This window comes from Podarcis bocagei (genome assembly GCF_964188305.1).
Source record: "Podarcis bocagei genome assembly, chromosome: 5".
In the NCBI taxonomy this organism is placed as follows: Eukaryota; Metazoa; Chordata; class Lepidosauria; order Squamata; family Lacertidae; genus Podarcis; species Podarcis bocagei.
The window spans coordinates 4676064-4700873 of NC_138129.1; the positions used below are offsets into that span (position 1 = coordinate 4676064).

Genomic DNA, 24810 nt, shown 5'->3' on the forward strand with positions numbered 1-24810 from the left:
TGCTGAAAAAGTTTGCTGAACCCTGCCTTAAGCCAAGGGCGTGGAACCTTTTCGGCTCCACGGGCCGAATTTGGCAGAAGTGGAGATTTTGCAAGTCTCCCCTCTTCCCCCTTTATATTTCCAACCTCAGAGATTTAAAGGGGAAGAGAGAGGCGGTTGGCCAATGGCATTGTTAGTTTCCCCCCCCCCTTTTGAACCAGTTGAAGCTGAACCTTCAGGGATGGATCCTGGCATGTTCCTGATGTGGCCTGACGTTTGCACCAGCGATCAGATCCCTGGTTTCACATCCTGGTTCCGCAGCTCTACCTGTTGGACTCCTGCCTTTCCTGTGGCCCTTCCACTTTGCCCACTCTTCCATTGCCCACTCTTCCAATAACTGTGACGAATTCCCCATTGCAGTGGAACCTCCAGATACAGGGATAGTCTACCTCTGAGCACCAGATTTTTTTGGCACAGTCAATGCAATCCTGCTTGCTGCCTGACGGCATCCAGCCGGCTGCTCTTAGCAACGACAGCCCTGCAAGGCGGTCCTTACGCTCTCTTTTTCTCCTTGCAGGGTCGTCTGCTCCACGCCATTTGGGGTCTTCTTCTACACTATGCTCTGGTTCGTGCCCTCAGATTCCCTCTCTGTGTCACTGAAGTTCTTTTGGTATTTGGTCATGTACTGCCTCTTCCAGACCTGCATGAGTGTAAGCGCTTGTGCGTGGGACGGATGGATGAATGAATGTTCCCTTCAGCCATTCATGTATTTATTGATGCTGAGGTTTATATATAGACACGGCACGTCCTGCAGTTCAAGGTGGGCTTTGTAGACCAGGAGGGTAAAAGACAAAGACACACACACACACACAACACACACAGCGGGGAGTTTAAAATGAAAGCCACATTTTTAAAAAGCTACAAGTAGGCATTGCTAAGAGCCCTGCTCACAACATTGCATCGAGGTTGAATCCTGACAAGACAGAAGTGCTGTTTTGGGGGGACAGGGGGTGGGCAGGTGTGGGGAACTCCCTGGTCCTGAATGGGGTGACTGTGCCCCTGAAGGACCAGATGCGCAGCCTGGGAGTCATTTTGGACTCACAGCTGTCCATGGAGGCGCAGGTCAATTCTGTGTCTAGGGCAGCTGTTTACCAGCTCCATCTGGCACGCAGGATGAGACCCTATCTTCCTGCGGACTGTCTCACCAGAGTGGTGCATGCTCTAGTTATCTCCCGCTTGGACTACGGCAATGCGCTCTAGGTGGGGCTACCTTTGAAGGTGACCCAGAAACTACAACTAATCCAGAATGCGGCAGCTAGACTGGTGACTGGGAGCGGCCGCTGAGACCATATAACACCGGTCTTGAAAGACGCCCTACACTGGCTCCCAGTACATTTCCAAGCACAATTCAAAGTGTTGGTGCTGACCTTTAAAGCCCTAAATGGCCTCAGTCCAGTATATCTGAAGGAGCGTCTCCACCCCCATCGTTCTGTCCGGACACTGAGGTCCAGCTCTGAGGGCCTTCTGGCGGTTCCTCATTGTGCGAAGTGAGGTTACAGGGAACCAGGCAGAGGGCCTTCTCGGTAGTGGCGCCCACCCTGGTCATTGTATTTTAGTGTTTTGTTGGAAGCTGCCCAGGTGGGTGGGGTATAAATAAATTGTTGTTGTTGTTGTTGTTGTTGTTGTTGTTGTTGTTGTTGTTGTTGTTGTTATTATTATTTCCACCCTGACAGATTCCCTCCTTTACCTTCACCTCCTTTTAGTGCTACCACGTCCCTTATTCCTCGCTGACCATGTTCCTAGGAGGGAGTCAGATGGACCGCGACTCTGCAACCGCCTACAGTAAGTCCCTTGGCAGAGATTGCCAATGATCTGGAAATGTAGCTCCTGCCTTCCTTGTTTTCTGAGACGGTGAATCTCTACAGCAGGCACCCCCAAACTCGGCCCTCCAGATGTTTTGGGACTACAACTCCCATCATCCCTAGCTAACAGGACCAGTGGTCAGGGATGATGGGAACTGTAGTCCCAAAACATCTGGAGGGCCAAGTTTGGGGATGCCTGCTCTACAGGGATTTCCTAGTCTGGAAAAAATAATAGAATCATAGAGTTGGAATGGAGAAACAAGGACTCTCTAGCCCAGGGGTCAGCAAACTTTTTCAGCAGGGGGCCGGTCCACTGTCCCTCAGACCTTGTGGGAGGCCAGACTGTATTTTTTTTTGGGGGGATGAACGAATTCCTATGCCCCACAAATAACCCAGAGTTGCATTTTAAATAAAAGGACACACTCTACTCATGTAAAAATATGCTGATTCCCGGACCGTCCGCAGGCCAGATTTAGAAGGTGATTGTGCTGGATCTGGCCCCTGGGCCTTAGTTTGCCTACCCCTGCTCAGTCTAGCCCAACCCTCTGCAATGTAGGGATCTTTTGCCCAGCGTGGGACTCGAACACCCAACCCTGAGATTAAGAGTCTCACAGTTTACCGACTGAGCTACCCCATCAGTTCATTTGTCCTGCCCTGGTGTCGTTGCCTGAGGCCTGGTGTGACAGTTAACAAGGTGGAGATTACACTGATTAATTAATGGGGATTTTACGGAGAGGGAACTTTTATGTGCAAGGGTATTTCATAGAATCATAGAAACTTAGAGTGGGAAGGGACCTGAGGGTCATCTAGTCCAACCCTGCTGCAATGAAGGAATCTCAGCTAAAGCATCCATGGCAGATGGCCATCCAACCTCTGCTTAGAAACCTCCAAGGAAGGAGAGAGTCCACCACTATCCGAGGGAGACCATTCCACTGTCAAACGGCTCTTACCATCAAAAAGTTCTTTCTGATGTTTCGTCGGAACCTCCTTTCTTGTAACTTAGAATAATAGAATCACAGAGTTGGAAGAGACCACAAGGGCCATCGAGTCCAACCCCCTGCCAAGCAGGAAACACCATCAGAGCACTCCTGACATATGGTTGTCAAGCCTCTGCTTAAAGACCTGTGATCCTGACCACACCTCATAGGGGCAGTTTTGGATTATGCAAGTTTTAAATGAATTATCTCTGGTGCCAGTATGGGAGCAACAGGGAGCCTGGGTCAGGTTCTGTGTCCACAGCCTGAGGATTGGGGGCAGATGTGCTCATTTTTGTTAGTGCCTGAACTTCTTAGGAGCGGCAAAGACTGCGCAGGATTTCAGATGGTTTACAAGAACTGTCAGCTTAGTAGGAGCAGTTTGGGTTTCCCCACTGCAAGTTTCCAGATGTGGCAGGCAAGGTGCTCCTCTCCCAAGCATGAAATTCATTTAAAATCAGCTTTATATGATTGAGAGCAGACTTTTCCAACTGGCCTGGTGGGGTAAGAAGCATCTGTGCCCCCACCGCTCCATTTTCATAACTGAACTGGAAGCAGGACACCTCTTAAAAAGAGAGCTGAACCAAATATCTGGTTTCATTCCTCAGGTAGAAACTAGTAATTCTGAGACAAATGGTGCTGATATTCTTTTCTCTTCAGTCGCCTCTGATCCCATTAATTCTCCTCAGAGTATTGATCTCGGGTGATCTCAGCCATTCAGGGATCATAGAATCATAGAGTTGGAAGAGACCACAAGGGCCATCGAGTCCAACCCCCTGCCAAGCAGGAAACACCATCAGAGCACTCCTGACATATGGTTGTCAAGCCTCTGCTTAAAGACCTCCAAAGTAGGAGACTCCACCACACTCCTTGGCAGCAAATTCCACTGTCGAACAGCTCTTACTGTCAGGAAGTTCTTCCTCATGTTTAGGTGGAATCTTCTTTCTTGTAGTTTGGATGCATTGCTCCGTGTCCGCTTCTCTGGAGCAGCAGAAAACAACCTTTCTCCCTCCTCTATGTGACATCCTTTTATATATTTGAACATGGCTATCATATCACCCCTTAACCTCCTCTTCTCCAGGCTAAACATGCCCAGCTCCCTTAGCTGTTCCTCATAAGGCATCGTTTCCAGGCCTTTGACCATTTTGGTTGCCCTCCTCTGGACACGTTCCAGTTTGTCAGTGTCCTTCTTGAATTGTGGTGCCCAGAACTGGACACAGTACTCCAGGTGAGGTCTGACCAGAGCAGAATACAGTGGCACTATTACTTCCCTTGATCTAGATGCTATACTCCTATTGATGCAGCCCAGAATTGCATTGGGTTTTTAGCTACCGCGTCACACTGTTGGCTCATGTCAAGTTTGTGGTCAACCAAGACTCCTAGATACTTTTCACATGTACTGCTCTCAAGCCAGGTGTCCCCCATCTTGTATTTGTGCCTCTCATTTTTTTTGCCCAAGTGCAATACTTTACATTTCTCCCTGTTAAAATTCATCTTGTTTGTTTTGGCCCAGTTCTCTAATCTGTCAAGGTCGTTTTGAAGTGTGATCCTGTCCTCTGGGGTGTTAGCCACCCCTCCCAGTTTGGTGTCATCTGCAAATTTGATCAGGATGCCCTTGAGTCCATCATCCAAGTCGTTGATAAAGATGTTGAATAAGACCGGGCCCAAGACAGAACCCTGTGGCACCCCACTAGTCACTCTTCTCCAGGATGAAGCCATTGGTTCGTATCCTACCATCCAGATCAGAATAATAATAATAATTTATTATTTATACCCCGCCCATCTGGCTAGGTTTCCCCAGCCACTCTGGGCGGCTTCCAACAGAATATTAAAATACAATAGTCTATGTGATGGCCTGGGAATCGGATTCAGAGGCTGAACCGGAGGAATCCCAGCCTGCACAGGAGTCCCTGCCTCCAGGACCAGCTGAGCTGGGGCTGGGGCTTGAACCTGAAGGGCCCTCACCTGTGCCGGATCCTCAGGAGCAGGCACCAGGTGATTCCACTCTGGCTCCGGAGGTGATTGAGGACACAGTGCCTACAGGTGCGCCTCTCCCAGCCCTGTCAGGGGAAGGTGAGCCTCCCCCTGGGTCCAGTAACCCTCCAGCCTCTCCTGAGCTGCAGAGGCTCAGGGCAGAGAGGCGAAGGGAACTGTTTTCTCCCAGGAGGAGTGCTCGCCTTAAGGCCAGGAGAGGCAGGTCTCCTGGGGACCGGGACCGCCCCTGGCCTCAGAGAAGATAAAGGCCAGTCAGCCCGGTCCCAGGTTGTGGGAGCAATGTCGTTGAGTACCTGCTCTTGCCTGGACCCAGACCTGGCCTTCCAGGGTTCCCGTCCCCGCCCGCCTTCCTGCTTTGGACCCCGCCTCGCTCTTTGTGAACTGTTTCCAGACTCGTGACCCAGGACCGGACTTTGACCACGCCAATGGTAACCTTCCCCCCGGGACCAGCACAGTCTATTAAACATTAAAAGCTTCCCTAAACAGGGCTGCCTTCAGATGTCTTCTAAAAGTCTGGTAGTTGTTCTCTTTGACATCTGGTGGGAGAGAGTTCCACAGGGCAGGGGCCACCACCGAGAAGGCCCTCTGCCTGGTTCCCTGTAACCTCACTTCTCACAGCGAGGGAACCGCCAGAAGGCCCTCGGTGCTGGACCTCACGCTTGTTCCATCTTCCATGTGACGGCCCTTCAGATTTTTGAAGCTGGCTCTCATATCTCAGCTCAGTCTCCTCTTTTCCATGCTAAACATGCCCAGCTCCTTCAGCCGTTCCTCATCAGGCTTGGTTCCCAGACCTTTGATCATCTTGGTCACCCTCCTCTGCGCACCTTCCAGCTTGTCCACATCCTTTCTAAGGATGGTCCTGCATACTATCTGTCTATGGGACTCTTCCCTTGTTTTGCATGCCACTTTGGATGAAATCTTGAATATTTGTGGAGCCCAGTAGTTGGCATGATCATCCTGCTACCAAGATAACAGCTGGAGCCATCAACGCTTACTGTTTATCGGTTAAACCCAGGGGTAAGGAACCTCTTCCAACATGAGGTCCACTTTTGCTTCTGGGCAACTTTCCAGGGGCCACGTGGTTTCCCCAGTTGATGCGCTGGGCGTCCCCAGTTCCCCCTTGGCAGTGGCAGCGGCAGTCTCAGCAGCCCGGAGCCAGCCTGGTAGCGCAGTTGGCTCTGGCTGGCTTCAGGAGCTGCTTGCTGCCGTGGCGCCCGCCATTTTGCCTCGCCGGAAGTCCCCATATGATGTGTCTTGTGCCGTTGAACCAATCATGCAACATTCATTCCCTCATGAGCCGTTGAACCAATTACGCAACATTCATTCCCTCGAGAGCCAGTGTGGTGTAGTGGTTAAGAGCGGTAGTCTCGTAATCTGGGGAACCGGGTTCGTGTCTCCGCTCCTCCACCTGCAGCTGCTGGGTGACCTTGGGCTAGTCACACTTCTCTGAAGTCTCTCAGCCCCACTCACCTCACAGAGTGTTTGTTGTGGGGGAGGAAGGGAAAGGAGAATGTTAGCCGCTTTGAGACTCCTGAAGGGGAGTGAAAGGCGGGATATCAAATCCAAACTCTTCTTCTTCTTCTTCATGAATGAACTTTATTACGGTCACAGACCAGGATAAAAAAACATATAAATAAAATAGCCGTTAGGATTTTTTAAACAGATAATTGTTAGAGGAAATAAGGACAAAGAAACAAGCATAGAATAAAACATCTGAATAAAATACAAGATTAAACACAGATAATGGATGGATAAAAACTGATAATTAAAACAGTTAAGAACTAAAAACAAACAAAAACACGCAGTTAAAAGTACTGTAAGAGCATAAGAACTAAAAGACTCGCAGTTAAAACAACTATAGGAGGCTGCAGAGTAGAAGCCTCTGAAATAGAGGACACTCACAACATTAGAAACTGATGTGCAAATATGGTTAACTTAAGACTTAAGACTTCATTCCCTCATAATAAATCTACAACACTTAAAATATAAATCCAGGGACTTTAAATGAAATCCGGGGACATTCCATGGACAGATTTTGTCAGGGACAGATTTTTAAATCCGGGGACTGTCCTTGGGAAACGGGGACGTCTGGTAACCATAGGCTAGGTTCCAGCCATGCAAAATCCAGAGTTGTAGAAACTTCTGCAAGCGCCACTCTGATCTTCATCCAGGCACCTTCTGGCCAGGCATATATCACTCAAGGAGGGTGTGAGATGGGGATGGTGAGGGGTCTGGCGTAGGGGAAGGGTGTGTGGCCTGGGCAGAGTCCTGAGGGCCAGATAGAAGAGCCTTGCCCCCCCCCCTGGTTTAGAGCTGTGCTGCGACTCCTTTCCGCTCACGCCTCTCCCACTTTTCCACGGCTTTCGGCAGGGATGGGAGTGGAGATGCTGAGCACCCTGGTGGGGTCGGGTATCCAGGGACAAATCGTCGGGAGTCACCACGCCAGCATGAGGAAGAGGTGTGACGTGACGAATGGCACCCTGGCAAAAAACTACACCTCTCTGGTCCCGGACGTGCTTGAGAATGCGGTAAGAGTTGGGCCGGCCCTTGGCGGCTGTAGGCAACCAGCCACATGGGAGCTGAAATGGGACTGGGAGCTGCATGGAGCAAGTGAGAGCTGCAACAAAATGTTGCAGCATGCCCCAGCCTAACAGAGCTGCTCCTGTTCAGGGTTCTAGCAAGCATAACCTTCCTTGAGGAGGCTCCATTCCCCCATGCTGCCATCCCTATTCAGATTAGCTCCATTAATAATAGTACTGTAGTGCAGTCATACCTTGGGTTACAGACGCTTCAGGTTGCATTTTTTCAGGTTACGGACGTACCGAAACCCGGAAGTACCCGAACGGGATACTTCCGGGTTTTGGCAGTTGTGCACGCACAGAAGCGCTAAATCGTGCTTTGCGCATGCGCAGAAGTGCCAAATTGCAACTTGCGTGTGCACACACGCGGTGCTGTGGGTTGCAAACGTGCTTCCCACACAGATCACATTCGCAACCTGAGTGTCCACTGTAGTAGTAAAAGGTAAAGGGACCCGTGACCATTAGGTCCAGTCGTGGCCGACTCTGGGGTTGCGGCGCTCATCTTGCTTTATTGGCTGAGGGAGCCAGCGTACAGCTTCCGGGTCATGTGGCCAGCATGGCTAAGCCGCTTCTGGCGAACCAGAGCAGTGCACGGAAACTCTGTTTACTTTCCTGCTTGGTCATCCAGCAACCCCAGAGTCGGCCACGACTGGACCTAATGGTCAGGGATCACTTTACCTTTTACTACCTCAGTGGACACTCGGGTTGCGAGTGGTACCTATTTATCTACTTGCACTTTGACGTGCTTTCGAACTGCGAGGTTGGCAGGAGTAGTAGTAGTAGTAGTAGTAGTAGTAGTAGTAATAATAATAATAATAATAATAATAATAATAATAATAATAATAATAATTCATTATTTATACCCCGCCCATCTGGCTGGGTTTCCCCAGCCACTTGTGGGATGTAATCCATTGGTGCAGTCAAATGCAGCATTCATTATTTCCTAGAGTGGGCACAGGCAGGGAAACATCCAGTCAGTGTAACTTCCTCTTAGCTTCCTCCTCCTGCACGTGACCTGGGAGATGAGCGTGGCTCTGGCTGACTCCACAAAAGAGCCATGAACGAAGCCATGTTCTTAGTTCGTCTGTCTTCTCCATACTGTCTTGTTGCTGTTCTTCTGCTGCCACGCTGCTCTCCTGCCGCCCTTTTGTTGCCTTACTGTAATTTTGCTGTCTGCTGGCTCTCAGCCAGCAGCACATGAGTTCCGTCTCCCTATGAGATGAACTCACAGATTCTTGTGTAACTATTAAGAAAAGCCTGCCTTCCGGGAATCATATTGCGAACTGAAATGTGAATAAACCTTTTGTTACTTTGCTCAGAAAGACTCTTGTGTCTTTTTAGGTAAAGGTAAAGGTACCCCTGCCCGTACGGGCCAGTCTTGACAGACTCTAGGGTTGTGCACTCATCTCACTCTAGAGGCCGGGAGCCAGCGCTGTCCGGAGACACTTCCAGGTCACGTGGCCAGCGTGACGAAGCTGCTCTGGCGAACCGGCACCAGAGCAGCACACGGAAACGCCGTTTACCTTCCCGCTATAAAGTGGTCCCTATTTATCTACTTGCACTTAAGGGTGCTTTCGAACTGCTAGGTTGGCAGGAGCTGGGACCGAAAGATGGGAGCTCACCCCGCCGCGGGGATTCGAACCGCCGACCTTACGATCGGCAAGTCCTAGGTGCTGAGGTTTTACCCACAGCGCCACCCGCGTCCCGGCAAGTCCTAGGCGCTGAGGTTTTACCCACAGCGCCACCTGTGTCTTTTTAAGTGGGATCAAAAGGGGATACCAGGAATAAACTTAACGAAGAGATTCTAACGAACCTGCAAACTAGCTTCTACTATATTGAGGGGAATCTTCTCTGCTACATCACTTACTAGCGTGAGTGAGGGAAGGCTAATACTTATTCAATATACAGTGGTACTTCGGTTTACGAACAGAGGTAAAGTTTTCAAACCGGGACACTACTTCCAGTTTTGCGGAGTTTGTAAACCAAATAGTTCGTAAACAGGGCTGTTCTTAAACCGAGGTACCACTGTATTCTTTCCTACAATCTTTAATATTCCCATACTACTCTGGGCGGCTCCCAACAGAATTAAAAGCACAACAGAACATTAAACATTAAAAACTTCCCTAAATGAACGGACATGACTAACTTAGGTCCAATCCCTTCAGTGCGTTTACTCTGAGTGGATTATGCATGCATTGCACCAGAGAACAAGCCATCAGATTTTGACTGGTTGTGATTTTGCACTTGGCCAGTAAATGGTTTTCTCTGTTTCCCTTTCAGCGCACGGCGTATGTTGTCGCCTCCCTGGTTCTTGGCTCTCTTTATTTCCTTTCCTGTTTGGTCCTCTTCTTGGGAGTGAAAGAGCAGCCAGGTAAACGTATAACTATTTCATATTTTTGGCGCTCACTGTGACTTTTCTTGAAGGTTCAGCCCTGGGTCTGGTCACAAGATCCAGGGTACATCCAGACAGATGCTTATGGTGGGATGGCTGCGGCTTATGCATGCAAGATTCTTTGCAAAGTCCAAAACAAGACCCATCTTCCCTTCTGAAAAAGTTAAAACACACCCATACATTGCTGTTGCCAATGACCCATTTGCATCTTCTGAATTGCCTGCTTGCAATATTAAGATCCTGTCTGGAAACACCCTGCGAAGAAAGAAATGCGTTGTTGTTTAGTTGTTGTTGCTTTTGAATTCTGGTGGTGGAGGAGACACTTGAGAGTCCCATGGACTGCTGTTTGTATGTCTTTTTAGGTGTTTGTTTGTCTTTAAAAAATTCTGTAAAACCAATAAAAATTTTATATATAAAAAAAAAGAGAGTCCCATGGACTGCAAGAAGATCAAACCTCTCCATTCTGAAGGATATCAGCCCTGAGTGCTCACTGGAAGGACAGATCATGAAGCTGAGACTCCAAGACTTTGGCCACCTCATGAGAAGAGAAGACTCCCTGGAAAAGACCCCCATGTTGGGAAAGATGGAGGGCACAAGGAGAAGGGGACGACAGAGGACGAGATGGTTGGACAGTGTTCTCGAAGCTACAAACATGAGTCTGACCAAACTGCAGGAGGCAGTGGAAGACAGGAGTGCCTGGCGTGCTCTGGTCCACGGGGTCACGAAGAGGCGGACACGACTAAATGACTAAACAACAACAACAACAACATCAATATGTCCAAATTTTTGTCCTTCCAAATTATCCATTCTTTCCACTACATCACAAATCCTGCTAATGTTTTAACTTGCTTACAATGGTCTTGTAAGTAAATTATAAACTTTTCCCATTCTTTTTTTAAAAAAAGTTCTTGCCCTCTTGGTTTCTGAGCTTCCCAGTTAATTTTGCCATTTCGGCATAGTCCATCAACTTGGTTTGCCAAAGGAAAGCTTAAAGGAAGTTAATGGTAGCCTGCTCCCCTTCTATTACACCATACGTTTGCCTTGGGCATTCTGGTGCAGAAAGGCAATTCAGAAATGGCAGAAATAAATCCATGTTACTGTTCCTTTCTTCCCTCTTTCTTTTTCTTTTTTGCCAGGACGATACACCCCTTTGGGGAAGACCAGAGTCCCATTCTTTGCCAGTCTGCGGGCCGTCCTGAGCCACAGCTCCTACACCCGGCTCCTTGCAGGTTTCTTGCTGGCATCGCTGGCCTTCCAGGTAACAGCAGGCCCTACCATGGCTGGGTAACAGGGCTTTCCTGGGGCGGAAGCGGGACACAATTGCTCAGCGCTACACTGAATTTGCCGGATGGGCCATAGCTCAGCAGTAATAATAATAAATAATAAATTTTTAATTTATACTCCGCCCTTCCCGGTTCAGAAAACCGGGCTCAGGGCGGCTAACAACAAATTTAAAACACGTAATTGATGCAACAAAAAACAGCATAAAATACAGTATAAAACGTGAATAACGATAAATTCAGAATTCAAAAATCAATTTAGGGGGAAATCCATCAAATAAACATTAGATGATCACCAGGGCTAGCTGGCTAAATTATTCCTATTTGGGCCAGCGAGGAGACCAGGGGAGAATTAGCTGTGGGATCCCAGAGCAGGTAATCTTCATAAAAAGGGGAGAGGAAGGGAAGGAAGGGGAATAAAAGATCAGGCTAAGTTCAAATTGAAAGCCAGGCGGAATAGCTCTGTCTTACGGGCCCTGCAGAAGGAGGTTAAATACTGCAGGGCCCTGGTGTCATGGGACAGAGCATTCCACCAGGTCGGAGCCACCACTGAGAAGGCCCTGTCCCTGGTGGAGGATAATCTAACTTTTGTAGGGCCCGGGACCTCTAAACTATGGACCTTAAGGTCCTCTGTGGGGCAGACCAGGAGAGGCGGTCCCGTAGAGCACCTGCTTGGATTGCCGAAAGTTCGATCCCTGGCATCTCCAGTTAACGGGGTCCATAGCAAGGGATGGGAAAGTCCTTTGCTCCTTCCGACCTTGTTCACTGATTGGCAGCATGTGCAAAATGCACTTTCAACCCAGGTGTATCTTTACCTGCCACAGGTAAGGGCAGGTGAGTGTGGCTTGACCCAAAAAACCTGGCAAGGTGGTGTTTCCCCACCACTGATTTTCATTCTGAAAACAGCCTGCTTGACAGCCACTGAGCATAAAAATGGAAGCAATGGTTTAGCAGGGAGTGGCATGCCACACTCGCCCGTTCAGCGCCCGAGTGCTCGCTGAGGCTGTTCCGTTTCCACCCACAGCTTGCCCAGGGAATCTTTGCCTTCTTCTGCACTCATGCAGCTGGACTGCCTGGGAGCTTCCAGCATCTGGTGCTCATCATGTTGGTACGTATTGCCTGACCTTTTTTAAAAATCGTTTTTATTTGATTTTTCAAATATAAATTTATAACAAAACCAAATACATTTCCATATAGAGTGGTACCTTGGTTTATGAGCATCTCAGAAACCGAACATTTTGGTTTTTGAACGCTGAAAACGCAGAAGTAAATGCTTACGTTTTCGAACACACCGAGGAAATCGAACGGCTTCTGCTGTGTTTTTTCCACGTTTTCTGCATTGACTTTGCATACTGCCCTTTGCGCCACGGTTGTCGAATGTTTCAGAAGTCAAATGGTCTTCCAGAACGGGTTACATTCCACAACCGAGGTACCACTATAGAGAGATTTCTCTGAATCTGGAGACCTCCACCCATCCCCTCCGTGGCTCCTAATGTAAATGTTTTCAACTGCATATCAAATCTATACTGTATTTTATATAGATTTTATATATGGGACACGGGTGGCGCTGTGGGTTAAACCACAGAGCCTAGGACTTGCCAATCAGAAGGTCAGCGGTTCGAATCCCCACGACGGGGTGAGCTCCCGTTGCTCGGTCCCTGCTCCTGCCAACCTAGCAGTTCAAAAGCACCTCAAAGTGCAAGTAGATAAATAGGTACCGCTCCTGCGGGAAGGTAAACGGCGTTTCCGTGCGCTGCTCTGGTTTGCCAGAAGCGGCTTGGTCATTCTGGCCACATGACCCGGAAGCTGTACGCCGGCTCCCTCGACCAATAAAGCGAGATGAGTGCCGCAACCCCAGAGTCGGCCACGACTGGACCTGATGGTCAGGGGTCCTTTTACCTTTTATTTAATGAATATCCTGACTTCTTTGTGGTGGACACTAGGGGACGTTGCATCAAGCGAGTGTCGTCCCACACTTTCCACTACTTTGGTGCCAACTTGAATAAAATATTGGGGAGAGGGCAGGTAAGCCCCGCCCTGCATAATCATAGAATCATAGAGTTGGAATCGACCACAAGGGCCATCGAGTCCAACCCCCTGCCAAGCAGGAAACACATCAGAGCACTCCTGACATATGGTTGTCAAGCCTCTGCTTAAAGAAGGAGACTCCACCACACTCCTTGGCAGCAAATTCCACTGTCAAACAGCTCTTACTGTCAGGAAGTTCTTCCTAATGTTTAGGTGGAATCTTCTTTCTTGTAGTTTGGATCCATTGCTCCGTGTCTGCTTCTCTGGAGCAGCAGAAAACAACCTTTCTCCCTCCTCTATGTGACATCCTTTTATACATTTGAACATGGCTATCATATCACCCCTTAACCTCCTCTTCTCCAGGCTAAACATGCCCAGCTCCCTTAGCCGTTCCTCATAAGGCATCGTTTCCAGGCCTTTGACCATTTTGGTTGCCCTCCTCTGGACACGTTCCAGTTTGTCAGTGTCCTTCTTGAATTGTGGTGCCCAGAACTGGACACAGTACTCTAGGTGAGGTCTGACCAGAGCAGAATACAGTGGCACTATTACTTCCCTTGATCTAGATGCTATACTCCTATTGATGCAGCCCAGAATTGCATTGGCTTTTTTAGCCACCGCGTCACACTGTTGGCTCGATCACATGATGTGGTACACACACACTATTTGAATGGCAATGCCGATCAGCTGAGGGGGGAGAGGTGGAGGAGGCCCCTCAAATATTTTATGGGGGGGCAAAGCCCCCTCAGCCCCTACGAGTTGGCTCCTATGTTCCAGTACATTTCCCCATCACTTTCTGAAATATACTCAGAGTCAAGAGTGGATTTCATGCTCTTTATTCAGCTCATAGAGGTGAGGAGGAATGAAAGTTTCCCCAAAGTATCTGCTTTATATACATTATTTACACAATGGGCTGCACGTGCTTGGCTAATTCCAGAATTCACCTGTAGGCCAATCAGGTTGTGGATTCACTTCCATCTGGAGCTGGATTGGGTGGCTCCTGCAGACCAATCATACTGCTGCATTGTTCTAGGACCAATCAGACTGCTGCATTCTGAATCCTATTGTTCTAGGACCAATCAGATTGCTGCCTTTTGGATCCTATTCAACTCAGTACATAACACTTTCCATACTGCAAAACAAATTCATATTTTGTGGGAGAAGCAGGTTTGCTGTGCAAAAGCTCCAAACCAGCTTTCCTTGCACAGCTTGAATTTTCTGGGATATGGCTGGATACGACCCCAAAATAGGGACAGTGTGCTGGTCCCATGGGTTACCCGAGAGGCGAGGTCCAAGTCCGGTCCGGGGTCAAAGGTGCAACGTGGAGACAGTCCGTAGTAGCTGAAGCTGGGTGCAGGGCAGGGAGTCGGGTGAAGTCAGGAACAGGCTTGTAAGCAGGGAGCCAGGGCGGGTCAGGAGCTCTGGCAGAAAAGCAGTACAGGGTTCAGGCAGGAACTAGCTGTCAGGAAAAAGCAGCAATGCAAGAGCGAGCTGCAGGTGTCTGGAATGCAAAACAGGATGTTGATGTTTGGGACTGTACTATTGGAACAAAGGGGCAGTCTATTCACTGTACTGAGCACCAGATGTTAGCTCAGAGTGTCATCTGACCTGTACTGGAAGTACAGGGGTGGAGTTTCTCTCTCTACTATTGGAGTCTGGAGAGTGCAGACGTGTTTCTCTGTACTGCTGGAATGACAGAAATAAAGACATGTAAATAGATTTCTGTCTGTCTCTTTTCCCCTCCCTGAGGGAAGCAGGGAGGAGGGAGGAGAGGTGTGTCCCTCTCACGCTGAGTGGGATCGCCGATTGTGACCTTGCCTGTATCCTGCCGGGAGACGCAGATGGGGAGCTCAACAAGGATCTCAAGCCGAATGCCTGGAGTGTGGCCAGTTACCTCTGACTGCGGCCTGAGAATCCGACACTAGCAACCAACAATGTTGCTCCTGCACCTCGGGACTGGGGCTGGCCAGCTTTTATCTGCCCCGAGGCATAGGGCGGCCCCGATCCTCTGGTGACTCGCCTCTCTGCCCTGAGCCTCTGCAGCTCAGGAGAGGCTGGAGGGTTACCGGACCCAGAGGCAACCTCCGCTTCCCCTGACGGGGCTGAGAGTGGAGCACCTGCAGGCAATGGGTCCTCCATCACCTCTGGAGCCAGAGCAGACTCGGCTGACGCCTCCACCTGAGGATCCAGCAAAGGTGAGGACCCTTCAGGCTCATGAGGCTCAGCTGGTTCTGGAGGCGGGGAATCCTGTGCAGGCTGGGATCCCTCAGGTTCAGCATCCGAATCCCAGGCCATCACAGACAGTCTGGAATTGTCCGTAAGTCTGACTTCCGCCTGAGCTTTGTGGGAGCAAATCAGGAAGGATGCTCAAGGAACAGGTCACCAGGCGGAGCCCTGAGGTGGGTTGCTCATTCATCTGCTGCGATTAATCTTCCTTAGAAAGCCGAATAAGACTACCCAAGTAAGATAAATACAGCCTTGTGCCAAAGAGCTCTGAATTTCTGAATTTTCTTAATTTTTATTAGAAATTTTGTTTACAACATAACATAAACCCCCCACCCCCAATACAGAAATCCACCCTCATTAAACCTGAACATAACATACAATAAACATAACATACAACAATACAAACAACCAAATAAAATACTTCCTTTATCCTGTATCTGGCCTCCTCATTTACGTCTTAGAAGCTGAATAATTATTAAGATTTTTCTAATTATAACTTAAATATCCACAAATTATCCTGCAGGCATTAATCGAGACAAGTCTGGGTATGTATTTTAGGGCACTGTTTTGTGAAGTATTCTCTTCATTTCCCCCATGCTTTTTGAAACTCTTGTCTAGTGTGATCTCTAACGGCCTCTGTTAATCTAGCCAGTTCAATATACTCTAACAGTTTGTATTGCCATTCCTTTTTTGTTGTGTCAAAGAGCTCTGGGTCATGCCGGGTGATGAGTTTCCTTTCCCCTCTTTGCCTCCAGGTTGTCGCCTGCCTCTCCATCCCTGTCTGGCAGTGGTTCCTGGTAAGGTTTGGGAAGAAGATGGCTGTCTTCATAGGCCTCTCGGTGAGTGTCCATCACAAGACCTGTTCTCAATGACTTGTCTGCATTTTGCCTTTTTCAGTTGCATTTGCAGTGGGTGGTGACAAGGAAAAGGGGCCGTTTTAGCCATAGTTTCCTGCTCGTGGATTGCTCTCCCCAGGGGAGCCTGCCTGGCGCTGTCATTGACATCTTTAATAATAATAATAATAATAATAATAATAATAATAATAATAATAATAATAATTTATTATTTATACCCCACAAATCTGGCTGGGTTTCCCCAGCCACTCTGGGCGGCTTCCGACAAAGAATTAAAATACAGTAGTTTGTTAAACATTAAAAGCTTTCCAAAACAGGGCTGCCTTCAGATGTCTTCTAAAAGTCTGGTAGTTGTTCTTCTCTTTGACATCTGGTGGCAGGGCGTTCCACAGGGCGGGTGCCACCACCAAGAAGGCACTGGACAGATTAAGTCAGGGGTCAGCAAACTTTATCAGCAAGGGGCCGGCCCACTGTCCCTCAGACTATATTTTTTTTGGGGGGGGGGAATGAACGAATTCTTATGCCCCATAAATAACCCAGAGATGCATTTTAAATAAAAGCACACATTTTGCTCATGTAAAAACACCAGGCAGGCCTCACAAATAACCCAGAGATGCATTTTAAATGAAAGGACACATTCTACTCATGTAAAAAACACGCTGAATCCCTGGACTGTCCACGGGCCGGATTGAGAAGGCGATTGGGCTGGATCCGGCCTGGCCTTAGGTTGCCTACACCTGGATTAAGTCAACTGTTCTGTTGTTTGTTGATAAGATGTTTCCTGCCGCTGAAGTTTTCCGCTGTTGCTGGGTCTGTTTCATAATAGTTTTCCTGCAGTTTATTATCTGTTTTTATGATATACTTTATGCTCTCTTTTTAAAAGTTGCTCAGAGACTCCCCCCCACCTTTTACACTTTTCTATAAGTGACTAACAAGCCAAATAAATTTACCAGTAATGTAACAAACCTGTGATGTGGAGGAAAACACCTTGGATAATGCCCTTTTCTCCACCAGGCATTGTGCCAGGAGAAAGCAGGATTGGAGCATCTCTGAAATTTTTCTACTGTGCAGATTAAAAGTACCAAGTACTTAAAAGTACTATGTCAGCAAAAAGCACCTGACACATCTATGATGTGCTTTGAAAAAAAGAGAGAGAGTGAGTCATTGAGATTACACATTTCCAAAAGAGAGATATTGGTCCAAGACTGCACTGTGACTGCAGAGGTGAGCCTTAAACACTGTATATCGCCTAATATAATGTTAAGAGCCAACTGGCTATAGAAAACCATCAGGGATAGGTTGGAAAAATATATATGCCAAATTCCAGAGGAGTAACAAATGAGACCTACAAGTAAAGCTGTAGATCAGGCTGTGGAACTCCTGCTGCGCTCCGAAGGCTTGCGGATAGCTGCCTGAAGCCCCCGGAGCGCAGCCTTTGAAGCCTCCGCAGAACAGTGGGGTGCCTTCACCCCACTGCCCTGCGGAGGTTTTGCGCAGCCATCCCCAAGCTAGAACAGTGAGACGGAGCGCTGCGCAGCGCTCCATCTCCCTGTGTTGGCTTTGGGCTTAGCCGCACAGCCTGCGTTCGCTCTATAGGATGCACACACAACAACAACAACAAGGACTTTATTTGTGTAGCCAACAGGCCATAGCATCAAAGGACAACTGACAAACTGGAACGTGTCCAGAGGAGGGCAACCAAAATGGTCAAAGGCCTGGAAACGATGCCTTATGAGGAACGGCTAAGGGAGCTGGGCATGTTTAGCCTGGAGAAGAGGAGGTTAAGGGGTGATATGATAGCCATGTTCAAATATATAAAAGGATGTCACACAGAGGAGGGAGAAAGGTTGTTTTCTGCTGCTCCAGAGAAGCGGACACGGAGCAATGGATCCAAACTACAAGAAAGAAGATTCCACCTAAACATTAGGAAGAACTTCCTGACAGTAAGAGCTGTTCGACAGTGGAATTTGCTGCCAAGGAGTGTGGTGGAGTCTCCTACTTTGGAGGTCTTTAAGCAGAGGCTTGACAACCATATGTCAGGAGTGCTCTGATGGTGTTTCCTGCTTGGCAGGGGGTTGGACTCGATGGCCCTTGTGGTCTATTCCAACTCTATGATTCTATGATTACATGATTCTATGACAAACACCGACAAAAATACATTACAAATATAGTTATAATCTTATGACCTATTAAAACCCTAGGTAGAAGCTGGATTATAATTCATCAATGACCCTCTGTCCCATGGGCGGCGGTCTTTTCTCATGTAGATTGTTCCAGGTCGGTTAAGTAAATAGACCAGCCAAATTGAAAGATTATAAATATAAATATAACCTCGGAGGGATGGTCAGGACAGGGAGAAAGATAATAATAACCAGATGCAGATAAGTTAAAAATCTCAGTACCTAAAAGTTAGCCGAGATAATAAAATACTAATAATAAAACATAAAGATAATAATGATAAGATCCTAGGCAAGGAATCCGGGTGACGACACTGATGTCATTCAGATAGCAGCTCTCAGTCTCATTGCTCTTTCGAAAAATTTGGCAACCTTCTCTGTTGTCGAGCTGTTCTGGTTGGCTAGGAGTGAGAACAATTTGGCTTCACAAGAGCGGCCCGGGATGGCAGATAGGAGCGGCGTGATGGTCACGTCCCTGAGATCTTTATATAGGGAACAAGACAGGAGAATGTGTGACACAGTCTCCACGCAGCCAGCTCCACAGGGGCAGAGCTGGTTCTCGAATGAAGTTCCTTGATATCTACCTTCAAGAACAGCTGAGGGTAACATATTTAGTCTGGCCAGTGTAAAGGCCCGTCTGAGTTTTGGAATGGTTAAGGTAGACAAATAAGGTGCCCGAAAATCAAAGTGGGAGGGGGGCAGATAAGCGTTCCAAGCACTAAATTTCTTAATATAAGCCAGATTATTCTGCTGCTCAATATCCTTCATGCGCTGGTCGATAATGGTTTTTGCCTTGGGGAGACCCATTTTCAGGAGATGCTGTGCTTGGAGGCCACATATAAGTAGTTTTTGATGCACTACTTTGGACCACCGACTTCTATGAGCATCTCGTGCTACTAGAGGTAGTAGTCCGGATGGGTTTAAATTTAAGTGAAGCCAATAGTTGAATGTTCTTAAGCAGGTTCGGGTTTCGACGGAGAGGAGGCCAGTCTCCAGCTGTAGGGCCGCATTTGGTGCGCATGGTAGAACGGCTAGAATCTGTCTTAAGAATTTAGACTGGACCGTTTCAAGTGATGCACAAACATTTCGCCTTAATTTTTGGAGGGGAAAAAGTGCGTCCTATAGAGCGAAAAATACGGTAGATGGCTGTGAGGAAGTGAGGGCTTTCCGTCTTGGCAACCGATGGAGGAAGACCAGCAGAAACGAGCTGTGTGTTCATTAGGCCTGACATCCCACCAAGTGTGTGGAGGTCGAATTTTTGCAAATAAAGAGTTCACCCCATCTTTGAACTGTGTGATTACGGACTGGCATGCTTCTGTGACAAGACCCCCATAGGAATCCCGCAAGCCTGAGTGTGAGAGCAGCTCTCCCCACTTGTGATTTCCCACAACTGGCATTCAGGTGTATCCCATCTCTGACAGCGTAGGTAGATCAGGTAGCCATCCTGGCTCCTAGTTGTCGATGAGGTGCCTCTTTTTCCTCTTTTTCTTTCCTCTCCTCCTCCTGCTCACCTTGTCTGCTGCAGCTGATCATCCCGTCTCTCATTGTTATCACGGTCGTGACCCACAACTTCCTGGTCTACGTCTTCATGGTCGCCCTGGCAGGAAGCAGCCTCGCCGTCCTCTACTTGTTGCCATGGTGAGCGGAAGGGAAGTCCCGAACAATAGCGGCCTCGTCTGGGGAGGGTGTACCGCATCCGGACGGAAGCTTCCTGAAACCCCGTGCTATGCTTTCCAGCATTTCCGCACTCCGGGAACTCTCAGAGTCACTTGGTTCATAAAATGCAGCGCTAGGCACATGGGTGTGAGAAAACCAAGCAGGAGAGAGATTTATAACAGGGTCTGCTGCTGTGTTTGCGTCAGCAAGTTTTTCCCTTTGGAGTTTTCTGTTGTAATTCCTACTTGCCCCTTGATATGACCAGCCCAAGAGATTTTGCCGCTTGAGGCAAAACAAAATGAGGTGGCTGGAGGTGGCCCAGGGAAGTCCCGATACTCTGAAGGCAGTGGGAGAGAAAATGGGAGGCTGGAGGTGGCATCAGGCAGCAGGCACAGAAGGTGGCAAGTGGCGCGCTCCTTGTGGACCAGATCTGCCTTCCCTCCCAGTTTCCCCCAGCCTTCTACCTGAGGCGAGTGCCTCACTGAGGCTAATGGATGAGCCGGCCTTGCTCCTCAATCTCATCTGTCTTTCGATACGATGATACGATACGATAATCTTTATTGTCATTGTCCCATGCAGAGCAATGAAATTGAAGAAATCTACAACAGACATTCAAAAACCAACAAGCCTGCTATCCCAGCCTGGTTAACCCCCTAAAAACTCTGATACCCCCTAATTAAATACAATATACGGGTGGCACAGTGGGTTAAACCGCAGAGGCTAGGACTTGCTGATCAGAAGGTCGGCGGTTCGAATCCCCGTGATGGGGTGAGCTCCCGTTCCTTGGTCCCTGCTCCTGCCAACCTAGCAGTTCGAAAGCACATCAAAGTGCAAGTAGATAAATAGGTACCACTCCGGCGGGAAGGTAAATAGCGTTTCCGTGTGCTGCTCTGGTTCGCCAGAAGCGGCTTAGTCCTGCTGGCCACATGACCCAGAAGCTGTATGCCGGCTCCCTCGGCCAGTAAAGCGAGATGAGCGCCGCAACCCCAGAGTCGGTCACGACTAGACCTAATGGTCAGGGGTCCCTTTACCTTTACTTTACTCCCACAGAGACTACCTTACACTGCGTTTAAAACCAAAATCGCATTTGGATAGAAACTGTTTCTCAGGCGGCTAGTCCTAGTCTTTATAACCCTGTACCTTCTTCCAGAAGGCAGAAGCTGAAAGAGATCATTTCTGGGGTGCGCACTATCCTGCGCTATCTCTGCAGCTTTCTTATGGCACCTGGAAGCATAGATTTGATCCAAGGTGGGAAGAGTGCACCCAATTATTCTCTCTAGATGATCAAGGCCCTTCCAGTGGGTCAAAGCAAATTATTAGCTCCAGCAAAGCTCCTAAGAGCCCACCTTGTTCCTTTAGCACCCTTACCGCTCCCAGGGCAAATCGTGCCCCCAACTTGAGGGTTGTCAGAACCTTTGGGGACATTTGTATCTCGATTTTGGGCTAATTTTGTCCACGGGGACTGGCAGCAGCTCTGCGAGGTCCAGGGCAAATGTAGCTTAGTAAAGTCCCCGAGTGCCTGGGAAATCTGAGTCCCTGGGCTTTGTCCCTTTCGCACCGACAGTTGCTACTTTGCTGGTGGACTTTCTGAGATAAGGAAAATGATGGAGGGAACCGCACTTGCTTGACGCAGATTCCTTGCGAAGGAATCAGAATGAATACTCGACAGGCAACCTCCCTGCAGACTTTGTGCAAAAACATTGAGTAAGGCAAAGGTAGAGAGACCCCTGACCATTAGGTCCAGTCATGTCCGACTCTGGGGTTGCGGCACTCATCTTGCTTTATTGGCCGAGGGAGCTGGCGTACAGCTTCCGGGTCATGTGGCCAGCATGACTAAGCCGCTTCTGGCGAACCAGAGCAGCGCACGGAAACACCGTTTACCTTCCCGCCGGAGTGGTACCTATTTATCTACTTGCACTTTGACATGCTTTTGAACTGCTAGGTTGGCAGGAGCTGGGACCAAGAAACGCAGCTTCTCCAGCCAGTAAAGCTAATATTATTATAATGACGTATATAATCTTCCCATAATAATTTCACAGTAGGGCATAGTACTAAAGAAACTAATGATCTGCCATCCTTTTCACTTAGAGAATTCCACACAACACAAATAATCCCATACATCATTTATAAAAGCATAATGGGGGAAACTGTGGGAAAATAACAGATGGTAAGTAGAAAGAATCCAAAATTATTATTTAAGGAACTAATGGATGCACTGGTTTTTCAGAGCTGAAAAGAGACTGACTGTTGTTGTTTTTTATCTTTTCACTTGCTGCGTTTTCCAAGTGTGTACAGCATCTGTTACTAAAAACCTCTATGAGAGGATATGGGGGAAACTTTTATCACTGGATATCAAACATTAAAGGTAAAGGTAAAGGGACCTCTGACCATTCGGTCCAGTCGTGACCAAATCTGGGGTTGCAGCGCTCATCTCACTCTATAGGCCAAGGGAGCCGGCGTTTGTCCACAGTCAGCTTCTGGGTCACGTGGCCAGCATGGTGAACCAGAGCAGCACATGGAAATGCCGTTTACCTTCCCGCCGGATTTTATCTACTTGCAGTTTGATGTGCTTTCGAACTGCTAGGTTGGCAGGAGCAGGGACTGAGCAACGGGAGCTCACCCCGTCACAGGGATTCGAACCTCCAACCTTCTGATCAGCAAGTCCTAGGCTCAGTGGTTTAACCCACAGCGCCACCCGTGTCCCTTAAAACATTGAGATTCATGCTTAATAGGGATTTTGTCTTGAAGCAACCTTAGATTTGCTCGCTCATGGGTGAATTGTTGCTTGATGCTGTGGTGACTGTCTTGAAGGTGCAAACCGCTTGACTTGATCTCCTCCTGTTCCCCAGGTCCATGCTTCCAGATGCTGTGGACGATTTCAAGCTGCAGAACCCCACCTGCCTTAACCTGGAAGCTTTCTTCTACTCGTTCTACGTTTTCTTCAACAAGCTCGCCGCCGGCCTCTCTCTTGGGATTTCCACCATGAGTCTGCAGTAAGCCTCCTAAGCCACAAACGGTGTCCCAAAATCCCTTTCACTTCCTGGGAAGGGAGAATGACCTAGAGCAGGGGTCAGCAAACTTTTTCAGCAGGGGGCTGGTCTGCTGTCCCTCAGACCTTGTGGGGGGCCGGACTATATTTTTTTTTTGAGGGGGGGAATGAACGAATTACTATGCCCTGCGGGTGGTGCTGTGATCTAAACCACTAAGCCTCTTGGGCTTGCTGATCAGAAGGTCGGCAGTTCAAATCCCCGTGACGGGGTGAGCTCCCATTGCTCGGTCCCTGCTCCTGCCAACCTAGCAGTTCGAAAGCACATCAATAGTGCAAGTAGATAAATAGGTACCGCTCTGGCGGGAAGGTAAACGGTGTTTCCATGCGCTGTTCTGGTTCGCCAGAAGCGGCTTAGTCATGCTGGCCACATGACCCGGAAAAACTGTCTGTGGACAAATGCCAGCTCCTTCGGCTTTTAAAGCGAGATGTGCGCTGCAACTCCAGAGTCGTTCATGACTGGACTTAATTGTCAGGGGACCCTTTACCTTTACCTTTTACAAATAACCCAGAGATGCATTTTTTTTAAAAAGCACACATTCTACTCATGTAAAAACGCCAGGCAGGCCCCACAAATAACCCAGAGATGCATTTTAAATAAAAGGACACATTCTACTCATGTAAAAACACGCTGATTCCCCGACCATCCGCGGGCCGGATTGGGCCAGATCCGGCCCCCAGGCCTTACTTTGCCTACCCAGAGGCAGGGCTGGCTTAAGAGCCCTCATGGTGCAGTGGTTAGAGTGCTGGACTCTAACCTGGGAGACCCGGGTTCAAATCCCCCACTCGGCCATGGAGCTCTCACTGGGTGACCTTGGGCCAGTCACCAGTTTAACCTTCCTAACAGCATTGTTGTTGTGAGGATAAATGAGGAGGAAGGGAACCACGCTCCTTGGAGGAAAAAGTGGCATATAAACAAAGAAATAATCAATTTTTTTCAAAAAAAAGCCATCATTTCCAGTTTTGCAGGTTACAGAGCCACGGACTGCACACATAACCCCCAGGTGATCCTGACGCTGCAAATTCTCATGGCACCTGTTCCCATTGCCCTGCTGCTCTCCTCCATGGCAGTCTTCTTCTCCTACCCCATCGATGAAAAGCGGAGGAAGCAGATCAGAGTGGAAATGGAGACGACTGGGTAAGGATGGGGTTCTCCGATGTGGTGCAGAAGAGTTGGAGAACTTCTTCTTTTTCCTAATTGTTTAAACCAATTCATGAACCAAGAACTTATACATTGACCACTAGTAATGAAACATGCAGATATTTTTCCCACATTTATTATGCTATGGTTGTGATATACAAATGACATGAGAAAACTTGGTATACTTATTTGTATAACATTATTCTTGTTTATAAAACCCAATAATATTAATAAGAAGAAGCCACAGGCACTGGGAGTATGTTGTTTTTTTTCTCCCCACACATTACCCGCTAGCCATGGGGGCAGCAGCTTCAAAGGTTTGGATATATGCAATTTCAGTGTATATACAGTACCTTTGGAACCGAACCCACACGTAAGACAAGATCGTGCTGTAGATGTCAACTGGCTTGGCAGTCAAGTCATTCCATCTTTCCAGGGAACCCTGAGAAATAATAATATAACAATAACAATAATTTATTATTTATACCCCGCCCATCTGGCTGGGTTTCCCCAGCCACTCTGGGCAGCTTCCAACAAAATATTAAAATACAGTAGTCCGTCAAACATTAAAAGTTTCCCTAAACAGGGCTGCCTTCAAATGTCTTCTAAAAGTCTGGTAGTTGA

General features: G+C 48.3%; 1 protein-coding gene across 8 annotated transcripts in view; it reads left to right on the forward strand.

Annotated features, from left to right (window-relative positions):
- The window catches only part of LOC308588080 (sodium-dependent lysophosphatidylcholine symporter 1-B-like), a 44128-nt gene that overhangs the window by 15614 nt on the left and 3704 nt on the right, over window positions 1-24810 (forward strand). For 5 of the 8 annotated variants that reach the window (XM_081196310.1, XM_081196311.1, XM_081196313.1 and 2 more), the window contains exons 4-13: window positions 557-689; window positions 1743-1821; window positions 7181-7338; window positions 9670-9760; window positions 10918-11039; window positions 12086-12169; window positions 16068-16151; window positions 19869-19981; window positions 22849-22992; window positions 24007-24183. In XM_081196310.1, the coding sequence (XP_081052436.1) occupies window positions 557-689; window positions 1743-1821; window positions 7181-7338; window positions 9670-9760; window positions 10918-11039; window positions 12086-12169; window positions 16068-16151; window positions 19869-19981; window positions 22849-22992; window positions 24007-24183 (1185 nt within the window). The remainder of the gene's footprint in view (window positions 1-556; window positions 690-1742; window positions 1822-7180; window positions 7339-9669; window positions 9761-10917; window positions 11040-12085; window positions 12170-16067; window positions 16152-19868; window positions 19982-22848; window positions 22993-24006; window positions 24184-24810) is intronic. The other 3 variants (XM_081196314.1, XM_081196315.1, XM_081196312.1) reach the window with 2 other exon arrangements.